Genomic DNA, 11708 nt, shown 5'->3' on the forward strand with positions numbered 1-11708 from the left:
GCCACATTTACTCCTGCTTGATCTCAGTACTGTATGCAACCACAACCTTTAGTTTTCTCTTTCTGGGAGTTTAAAACAGGATGCAGCAATCCAGTCTGGATTTAGATAAGAGGCCCTTCAGCTCCCCACATGATCATCACCATTGTTTTTCAATCATTAGTCTTGCTTGGCCAGACTCACATGTAAACATTTGTTTTCAAATGAGCACATTTACATTTGCATTTACATTTATGTCAGCAGACACCTACAATGTATTGTTTTGCTGTTCTTTTTTGTAAATTTGTAAATTTGTTATTGCTATTTGTTCATATTTTGCTATTTTGTAAATTTCTTGTCAATATTTGCTATTGTTTTTTATGTCCCATGCACCAACCTCACCAAGTCAATTTCCTGTATGTGCAAATATACTTGGCTAAATAAAAGAATTCTGAATCCAGGGACCATAGGCAGTCACAATGCTAGAAAAAGGAATTTTTTTTTTTTATTATTATTATTTTCTTTTTTTTATTAACAGGAGAGAAACTTGTACAGGGAGTAATGGGGGTGAAGAGGTCTTTAGGAGGGACCGTTAAGATTACATAACCTTTGACTCTGTCTGTATGTTCACAAATCATGTTACAAACCCCCTTCATTAAGAGGGAAACACATTCAACAACCTCTCTTTCAACAGGATGCAGATCATTTGAAGAGTCTTCATATCATGCAGCACTCTGTTTGGCTATGCATTAGTCCATCCTATAAGCATCACAATTGTTCAGCTGAAAAGGCTGATTTGTGTCATGACATCAACAGTCCTGAATTTTGTAATGCATTATCAACATTTTGAACCAGAACCTTTTCAAATTCCCATAGCTTTTTGTCGACCAACAGCTGATCTTTTGTGAGGTTCCACTGTAGAGGAACTCTAACATGCACTATCCGACACACATCAGGGGACACTGATAGAGGCTCCCCTGAAGTCTTCAGTACAGAGTGCACAGACTGCTCTACATATCTGGGGTTGATTATCAGCTTGGAGGGGTAGTCAACAGATTTCCATGAGGGTTCTCTGTAAATATGTTCCAGGATGTTGATCCCTGGAATGTCCCTCCATTGTGGCAGCTTGAACTTGCCACTGTCCTCAAATTGGGTTATGGGGAAGATGTGGTTCTCGATCTCGAAGACTCCTACGTTTGGGTGCTGATGCTGAAGGTCGTCCAGCAAAAGCTGGAGATTGGCATGTTTGTAAGGCATAATGATCTCATCGATGTTATTGAGAAGTAGATACTTTGACTGGTACATGTACCTGTACATGCATTCATTCAGAGTGGCCAGCTGCCCATAGTAGTGCATATCCCCTTTGTCTTCTACAAAGTCCCAGCCTTTGGAGGGGTTCAGGAACTGGTCAATGGGCCATTTAACTATTTCAAGTATGCCCTTGTCCCTGTAGTTGATCAGGACTCGTTCCAGGTCTGGCCCACAGCTGGTGTTATAGATGACCACTCTCTGCACCCCAATTATTTTATACACTTCCATAGTTTGGACAAACTGGAGGACATTGTTGTACCCCCTGAAAAGGTTTGAGATGCACACAGTGAAGTTGTATGGAAACGTATCCTCTCTCCTCTCTTCGTTTTGTATGGGCAGGAAGCGCTGGTTTTGGACATCAGTGGTGTGTGAATGTGTTGAGATGGTGACGTGTGTCGCATTGCACATGGGCTTGCTCCGACACAGGACATCTGTGGTCACAAAGGGGGACCCAAAATACTTACTGTGCATTTCAATGTGTGTGGGAGAGGCAGAAAGTCTTCGATTTTGACAACAGAAAATGCAATAAAGTGGCTGGAGATTATCTCTCTTCAGGATACCTATAATGCGAGTAGCCCCATCCAGTCTATGGTCTTTGTAGGCAGAGACCATTAAATGGTTTGTGTCTTTAACGGGAGTTATTGTTTGCTCACTTTCCAGCATTCGGTAGCTAAAGTGAGTCTTTGCAGGGTCAATGTTTGGTACGATATGATGGCCTAGCCCTAACCCTGACCCTAACAGTTTGATATAAAAGCATGTGCATATGACAGCAGCAGCGGATATTAGAGCAAAGTTCCCTTTCTCCATACTTTTCGTCCACCAAAATCCAGTTCTGAGATTCTAGACCTGTTGTGGTGAGACAAACATTATTGTTGAGATACAATCAGTAAGGTGCAGGCACCCCTTATAAGCCCAAGCAAGCATCTGGCTTTTCATAGTTTAGTCAATACAGAGTAGTACTATGATTTTTATTTTATTAAGTTGTATCAAGACAATACACTTTGCTTTGATGCTAATATCAGATATGCAATTGCCTCTTATCAGGCGCGCTCTGGCACACTGTGGAAGTTTTGTAGGCCATTTATTTTGTAATCACTCATGTCTAATCTCGTCAGGGCTAGAACCCAACCTGACCCGCCAGGTTTCGGGTTTCCTTGTTAACGGGTCCGTTAAGATTTAGCGGTGGTGTATTAACAATCAGGTGTATCCACTAATGGAAGGGCATGTTTTCACCTCATCAAAATAAGATTCTTTGACATCACGCGTTGTTGGAAGAATGGCAGTTTTGCGCATTCTTTTTTTTTTTTTAAGTGCTCTTGCCTTAGCCGACAGATAGTGTTTTCTTGCCAGGTAGTGTTCCCGATCTGACCGAAAGTGTGTTTAAGAGTAATCTAATGGAAATATTGTAAAAATAACAATCAAAGTGGCTTGCACTTATGGCACTTGGTCCTCCAAAGCAGTTTCATGATGACTAATTACGGTTATTGACGATACCGTAAATAGTCATGTTTTTACTGAACTTTTGCAATTCTGATGAATTACTACTTCAGTGATGATTGTCAATCGGGGTATAACCTTGTTCATCACATTTTTTTATGACTATGTTTATGTATTCAAAATATGCATATTTTCATTTATTCATCTGTAAGACGTTGCTGATGCTTGCAGATGACATGTTATCGAATGCATCTGTAATCTTATATCATTCAGGCAAAACATTTGGATTACTTTTGGTGCTAAATTGACACATTACGATAACATCAATTAATGTTCTGAATTAAATAATACATGTTAAAATATTCTTTAAAACGCATGACAACACTTGGAATGCAGTGATGACATGTAAGTAAGCCATCATCAATGAAGTTTAGATACCTCTTAAAACCACAATTAATTAAGGGGAACACTATTTGACAAGGGAACACATAGGCTATTGACACGACATCGGCACATGACATACACCAACGCCAAGGGGGGAAAAACAGATAAAACTACAACAAACAGGTAGGATATCCTGAAGCCGGTTTTTATTCAGCGATACAGTGCGGCCGAGTATTTTTCAGTTTTTGTCTGGGAATTTGTGTGCAACCCGAGTGTGAAGCCTATGGTTGCGACTAAGTTAGACCCTGACTATTTTCGTTGCAAGTGGCCCGGCTGTATATATCAATGACATCCAGACAACGTAACATTGCATTGCGCACAGTGATTTACTGAGATGAAAAAGTGGTTACAGAATATGATGTGTGTTATAGTGCATTAGAAGAGTTCACAATAATTTTGAAAGTTGAGCACATATATCTGATATTAGCATAAAAGCAATCTGAACAACTGAAAAACTAATAGATAGGCTAAGTGAAAGTGTTTACCTTTAATTTAGTTTTATGTTTATGTCTTTGCAAAATCAAAGACCTTAATCCACAATACTGAATTTCACAATGCATGATAATAATGTTGTGTGCTTTGTAAATTCATTAACCAAGAATGTATTCGTGAGTACATTTGGCCATGTTATACTGTCGGCTAGGAAGTGAGATACACTGTAGCTAAGCCTAATGTTTCACTCAAGTTGTCCAACCTTTCCTTTTAACATATTATAATCAGTATTACAAGAAGCAACATTACAGGTTGTATATTTGAACTTGACACTGACAAAAATAACAGCTAATTCTAGGAATAATGTCATTAGTGTTGCACCTGTTATTGAGCCAGAATTAAACATACACAATTCCTGGTGTACATACCTGATGATCCTAAGGTTATCGCTTGTAGTTGATGCAGTAAAGTATTGTACTGAACTATATAAACTTTGCCGTGACATGAAACCCCTCCCCGTTCAAAGCACCACGTCCTATAATAGGGTTTTGGTTTGAGCAAATGACAGTGTACGGAATCCATATTAGGAACTTTCAAGACACAGACAGTGCAACAATGTGTAGGTGAGACATCTGACTACTTACATGCCAACTTTTAGAAATAACAGCCCTAGCGTTTTTACTGTTAATCTTAATTGTTTAATGAATCTCTATCTTGTCTATTTAAAAGTTATCATAGACATGGGCTATTTATCATATAATCCTCTAAAAGTAAAGGGAGTGCAAGAGGTAGCCTAATCAGTTCTGGGCCGATTGGCACAGGCTGCTCATGAGCATTGAATCGTCTATTTTAGAATTTGCTCTGTTACGTAGTTGTGTTTATTTAGAGATATCCATTTATCTAATATTCTATCTATGACCTTATATCTATCTAACATTTCAACGACCTAGCCATCATCCTTTCAACAGTTACTTCTGCTTCACTCAGTATAACCCATACTGGTTAACCTCTTCATTATTTTTTATCTTTCTATACCTCCTCTCTTTCATCTATCCATTCATCCATCCAATCAACTACCCAACCGATCTCACTTTCATTTCAACTGCCCAGAATATCATCCTCGACCCCTAACCCTAACCCTGACTATTAAGCTTTTTGTAACTCCAAAAACTCTCACCCAGTTAACCAACCAACTCTACCACTCAACCAACCAACTTTCTACCCACTGCACTGAACTATCCCTGGCTCATCCTATCTATCTATCTAACATTCTGTCTATGACCTTCTAACTTAATATCTATCTAAGCAGTCACTACTCCTTCACACTATATAACCCATACTGATTAACCTCTTGTTTTGATCTTTCTATACCTCCTCTCTCTCATCTATCCATCCTCTCTGTCATCTATCCATTCATCCATCCGACCTATCTCACTTTCTTTCAACGAACACAAAGTTTTCCAGAAACCCAACACTGATCCATTGTTTGACTGGTTAAGTCAAACTGTTGTGCTAGTCCTACATGGACTGTTTTGCCCCGGGATTAACGTCGTTTTCAAGCTAAATATTTTAAGTCAATATTTAGTCATTTACTTGTATTTTGCCCAAAGGTTAGATTTGCCAGGTAAATACAACAGACACACATTTAGTCACTGACAGCATCAACTGCTACCTGTGCCCAAAAATGATGTGTGAATGTCTCCAGTTATGTTTACCTCGGCCTACATCCTGCAGCTGCAGTATGGGTTTTCATTGGGGTTACATACACTCACCGGCCACTTTATTAGGTACACCTTGCTAGTACTGGGTTGGACCCCCTTTTGTAGGCCATCTGCTTCAAGGTTCGACGTGTTGTGCGTTCAGAGATGGTCTTATGCATACCTTTGTTGTAATGAGTAGTTATTTGAGTTACTGTTGCCTTTTTATCATCTCAAACCAGTCTGGCCATTCTCCTCTGACCTCTGGCATTAACAAGGCATTTTCGCCCAGAGAACTGCCGCTCACTGGATATTTTCTCTTTTTCGGACCATTCTCTGTAAACCCTAGAGATGGTTGTGCGTGAAAATCCCAGTAGATCAGCAGTTTCTGAAATACTCAGACCAGCTGGTCTGGCACCAACAACCATGCCACGTTCAAAGTCACTTAAATCACCTTTCTTCCCCATTCTGATGCTTGGTTTGAACTTCAGCAGGTCGTCTTGACCATGTCTAGATGCCTAAATGCATTGAGTTGCTGCCATGTGATTGGCTGATTAGATATTTGCGTTACCGAGCAGTTGAACAGGTGTACCTAATAAAGTGGCCGGTGAGTGTATATCCCTTGCTTTCTCCATAACAGTTTGTACGCCTCTCCCATAGCCATTCCTCCCTCAGAAGCTGAATGTTGAATCTGTGGAAACCACATCAGCTATGTTCAAATGGAACAAACCCCATGGAATAGACCTTCCAAATACCTGGTATCACATTAATGCCCAAGACATGAGAAACTCATAATTACCTCATTCTACCCTCAAGTTGCTCTCACTTGCCACTAAGTACACAGTCACTGTTTGCCTTCAGTGAATAAGGAACAGATTGTGTCCACAACCTTCACCACAAGTAAGGAGGCACAGAAGACTGGCTGGGATCACACACTCAGAGTTTCAACCCTACAGAATATTACAGAGTGATATTACAGTGTGAACCTAATAACAAAAGTAAGACATACTACAGCAAGTACATGTATGGATATTTGCTATAATGGCAAGTATTTACCTTTAATTTAACTTTTCTTCTGATTGATTCATGGGTTTTTCGTTTGGCATCTTCTTAGTCCAGGACAATCTGTAACCCTGGGTTAACCTGTCCTAGGGCTAATTTATCCCTTCCATTAGCTCTGGGTTAACAATTCATACTTGATCACAGACGCTAGAAGCCAGTGTACTCTATGTGGACAAGTGCAAAACCGGCTTCATCCAAGACATTTGCCAAAAGTTGAGCAAGGAGCTGGTCATCCCCAAAGACACCTTTGGTGTGGTCCTTGCCAAGAACAATGTGAAGACAAGAGACATTTTCTGAAAATAACTTTTCTTAAAGAAATGAGACAAACGGTCATTGTAGAGTTTCACAAGGACAGGGATGTGAAAGCCATGCTGGAAAAACTACCCCTTATACCTCAGGATGAGCTCTTCGACAGCATGTTTGGCTGTGGGCCTCAGTGTCCATTCTGCAAAGCTCCCTGTGAGATGGGAGAGAGGGGTCACCAGGAACACTTTACCACTATGCACCGACCTCAAGGGCTAGCAAAATACAGGATTTTGAATTGTCTTTGAATATTTTTGAATTGTCCTCGCTCGTTGCCAGTGAGTTCATGTTCAGTTGTTCGGACTCAAAAGGAAAGCAGCTTCCATTCAAAGACTATCAGAGACTACACAGACGGGTGGATCTAACCGACCCAAGCATTGAGGTGATAGACTACTGGAAATACGTCTTTGCGAAGTACAACTAACAGTTTGCAAAGGAATACGAGACACAACCTGCTATCATACCATTTAATTCCCTTTCAGTAAAATTTCTAAATTGGTGACAGCATTGACATGAAATACCTCAGAGATACACTCACCGAGCACTTTATTAGGAATACACTATACTACTACTGGGTAGGGCCTCCCTTTGCTCTTTATTAGGAACACTATACTAATACTGGGTTTTTCAGGTGTCTTTCAAGCTGTGAATCTCCCGTTGTACCACATCCCAAAGGTGTTCTATTGGATTCAGATACGGTGACTGGGAAGGCCACTGAAGAACACTGAACTCATTGTCATGTTCATGAAACCAGTTTGAGATGACTTTTGCTTTGTGACATGGTGCATTATCATGCTGGAAGTAGCCATTAGAAGATGGGTAAATTGTGGCCATGAAGGGATGCACATGGTCAGCAACAATACTCAAATAGACTGTGGCATTCAAGCGATGATTGATCGGTATTAACAGGCCCAAAATGGGCCAAGAAAACATTCCCCACACCATTACACCACCTCCACCATGAGAAGGTGTACAGGTGTTCCTAATAAAGTGTTCGGTGAGTGTATGTGTTTCTTGTCAGTAGTGTGTGTTTCTTGTCAGATGTGTTTCACAGTGGAGTGTGTGTGTGTGTGTGTGTGTGTGTGTGTGTGTGTGTGTGTGTGTGTGTGTGTCTAAAGTGCTCGGTGAGTGTATGTTTACATAATCCCCCTCCATATGAATCCTGTGATCATGCTCACAATCTCTGGTGGATAGTGATAGGTTGCACTTCCACCACAGTAACACACAAACAATTGCTTTATATTAATTCCAAGTGTGGAAATTGTACCCACTGGGATGATTTCATTAATCACACAAACACTTTCACCCTTTAAGTTTTATTGCCTCCCCATTTTCTTTAAAGCAGCAACTTTACCCTGTATTCCAGTGGATTTGTTGTTTTCATTATTCAATAGTAGACACATTCACAATTTTTTTTTTAATCGTTTTAAAACGATCTCTGGGTCAAGATATCTCGCTTTGAATGCCCTGATGTTCCAAATTGCCCATTTGAGTCAATTCCTACAACTCCCAAGATTCTCCTCTCCCTCCCACGCGAGGGCCTTAGACAGTGCTAGAATAGAAGCTCTGGGAATCACAAAACTCTCGTCTGACGTTTTTTAACGTGGTATGACAGTTTTTTAGAAGGTAAAAACAGACATCATTTTCAATAGCTATGATGCAGCTGCACGCGAAATGATGGTAGTTTGAGACGCTATGCATTCTGGATTGACCAGAAATACACATGAAAATTAACTTCAGGTAAACTTCCCTTTTAATGAACTACAAAAAATTAGAGAGAAGCGTTTCACGTGAGGATGCATGGAGCATGAAGCTAATGGATTAGCATGTTAATGGCATAGCATGTTAATGGCTTAGCATGTTAATGGTACATGAGTCTGAAACACTTAAGATTACTTGACTGAACTTGAAGGAATTTAAAATCAATTAACAAATACATTTTACCCATGTCCTTATTTATATGCTCGTTTTTAACTCTTATCTCATAGTTAACTAGTGCTATTGTCACTAGTGCTAGTTCATTAAGCCAAGTAAAATTATTTCCACATAAAGTATTTTTTACCATATTCTGTTATGTCTTAAAAAAAAAAGACAGAAAAGGAAATCTGGCAAAAGTCCTCATTTTAAAAGTTCTTTTATTTGAAATGATTTAAATACAAATAATATATTTTTCCATTTACAATGACAGTTTCCTTTGTAAACAAAAGTGGCAGATAGATAGTAATTGAGTAGTTTGTCCTAACCAGGATGGTCTGTAGTTCAGTTGACCAGGCTTGTCACGGGAGATGGCGTAGTATTTAACCGCACTGCATTTTTTTTCCACACAGTGTTACAACTGATGCTACATTCTATTGCAGAGCGATAAATACTCGGAAGTACAATAATCACGTACAAGTTATGTATCTGTGTTTATACACCTGTTTTGAAACCAATTACAGAAGGGAAGAGTGTGTAAACGTGTCTGGTGTTAGGAGAGCATGCAGTCAATCAGTTGTTAACCCTTTCTCTCCCGCTGTTACGGATAGCATTACGCGCTATGTAAAAAGGAATAAAACCGTTACCTACTGATATTCGCTAGCAAAGTTTAGATGTTATTTTTCTCAAAACAGAAATAACATACAAACGTGAGTCCACAGAGCACAGGAAGCTCCGATTACAATTTTCAACTCAGAAATTCAAACTGCTTTTAAAAAAAAAGAAAAAAGAAAAAGGAACAGCTCGTTACATTTCAGACTCTTTGTTTCAGACAACATCCCAACAACTGATGTGGGAATAGACTTCATCCTAGGCCACTCTTGGAGTAGACTATTGGCCACACACTAAGGGCAGAATTCGAATTTGAGAAGTGCACTCAACTTTCATTTTTCTTGAATGACATGAATGCATCCATATTTCCGCTAAAGTGCCCTAAAAGACCACATTCTAAACTTCTGCCACCCAGTCAGCAATGTTCCAGTCTTGGTGGACCCTGTGTATACAGGATTTCATTAGAATAACTCACTTAATATACATAATACAGCCGTGAGAAGCCTAAAATGACCACCTCAAGTCACTGTCTGTTTCTAATCTCAACTCCAATCAAAATCAGGATTATAACAGTGGGATGGTAAAGACAACACACTTTCCCCTTGAAGGATAGTGACTTCCAAAGTGAAAGTTTGTCAGAAGTCTTCAAACCTCAAAACTGGCGACCAAAAAGAACACCTCTGTGTATTCCATTGTTGGCTCAAATGTCAACAGCCAATTGAAAGGGAAATATTTGCACCATGTTATGTCAAACGTTGGAGCCAATCTCTCCCATTCATGTTGAGACTACTTTAGCAGACTCATGAGGTTTCAAAAAAACACAACATACTTAGATTTTGAAATGCTCCCTTTAAGTCGATGTGAAACTACCTTGATCGCTGTCACAACCCCACCGACACGTGATCCTTAGGCTGCACACGGGGTCACTACCTCAAACAACCGACCACCAACAGGATGGGACGAGTTACAACCAAATCGGGAGAGTATGCTCGTATACTGCGAGATCCCAGATGACGTAACTTTTTAGGACCATGGACAGCGCTCGCTATGGAGAAGATTGCAAGATTGATCACACCTGGGCTGGGGCCGTAATAGGCTATCAGGAGTGGGCTAAATGCTGTGTTTGTGACTCTCTGACTTGCTGCCATGCCGCTGCTGCTTCCATTGTTCCCGTTCCCCTTTTCCCTGAATTAGAATCGTTAAAGTATAGGGAATACATTTGAACCCAACCACTGCAAACCTGCTCCTGGACTCATGTATTCGCCCTGCAACATGAGGAGCGCAAACCCTACCGACGTCCCCCACCCGTCATCGAGGCTTGTTCGTTACGGCCGGCCGAGCTGGAGCCACAGCCATCCTCTATGGAGGATCTACGTCACTAGTATGAAGACCACAAGACACCATCTCATGAAAACTGTATGAAAATGAAGGCCAAAGTACACTGTTGTGTCTTCTCAAAGACAGACAGACAACAACAAAAAAACTAAAAAGAAAGAACAGAAAAAGAAGACGGATAGCTACTCTCCCAAATAAAACGGTGCATAGCACCCTAAGGACTTTCTATATGAAAGTGTCAGACGTGGTAATCTGTGGTATTTCATTGATAAGGCCTTTTTAGATAATGGAACACTGGAATGTGCCACAACAGGCAAAACAATGACAACACAGAATTAAAAAGGTGATTCCATGAAACATTTTTTCACAGTTTTCTAATCAACATCTGAGCGCCACTCGGTAAGTGATTTATATAATATTCACAACCCTAATTTTCCCCAAAAAGTCGGAAAATACGGCGAATAGAAACACTGCTGGCGAGACATTCTTAACAAAATCAATCATATTCATTACAGATCCACTATATTGGCGATCACAGCACAGGTTTAACTCAATTGTCTTTCGCAGAAGAAGCGCGTAAATGTGGATCAAGGGACAAAAAAAAAAACACTTCAGTACTGATTTGAGGTCTGCATTTAGCAGTCCCTTTCAAGCCAAAATCGATCAAAGCAGGAATAGAGTGGGTGATGAGGTGGATAATAACACATTAAAACCTAGAAAGGACTGAACTGCCGCCCCCTTGTGTCGAGTAAAGCAAACTGCGTCTCAATGTTGGCCCATGAGCAGGTGATGTTCAAAGAGGCATCCCACTCACAACTGAACAACCTAATATCAAATAGAATACATACATAAACAACATAAACTGGTGCGGGAAATCTTGAATATGTTCAAAACTGAAATTATGAACAAAAATAATGTCATGATTTCAATTTGGAGGCCATTTTTTTTGTTTATTTAGTCAACGAAAGTTCTTATACACCCCCCCACCCTGCCCCCCTCACCCCTGAAAAAAAAGAAAAAAGAAAAGAGCCCACACAATCGGTCCTCCCAGTCCACAACGTGTGAAAGCACTCATACCTACACACACATACAGACAGACAGACATACGCAACACACACACACAAACTAGCATTCATACTGTACACACACGCTTATTGATTAAACTATCCTCTCGCTCACTCACTC

At 40.2% G+C, this 11708-nt stretch overlaps 2 protein-coding genes across 2 annotated transcripts in view; both read right to left on the minus strand.

Annotated features, from left to right (window-relative positions):
- Positions 1-777: 777 nt before the first annotated feature.
- Positions 778-1758, minus strand: LOC310818449 (uncharacterized protein; the record flags this gene model as incomplete). The annotated part of the gene is made up of 1 exon (XM_083689393.1): positions 778-1758. The coding sequence occupies one exon, from the start codon at positions 1756-1758 to the stop codon at positions 778-780; it is 981 nt and encodes a 326-aa protein (XP_083545519.1).
- A 7021-nt stretch (positions 1759-8779) lies between these two features.
- The window catches only part of sec63 (SEC63 homolog, protein translocation regulator), a 16046-nt gene continuing 13117 nt past the window's right edge, over positions 8780-11708 (minus strand). The window contains exon 20 of the mRNA XM_083689300.1: positions 8780-11708. This exon is cut by the window's right edge and continues 540 nt beyond it. The gene's annotated coding sequence lies outside the window, so the exon portion shown is untranslated.

Source organism: Argentina silus, assembly GCF_951799395.1.
Source record: "Argentina silus genome assembly, chromosome: 17".
NCBI classification, from domain to species: domain Eukaryota; kingdom Metazoa; phylum Chordata; class Actinopteri; order Argentiniformes; family Argentinidae; genus Argentina; species Argentina silus.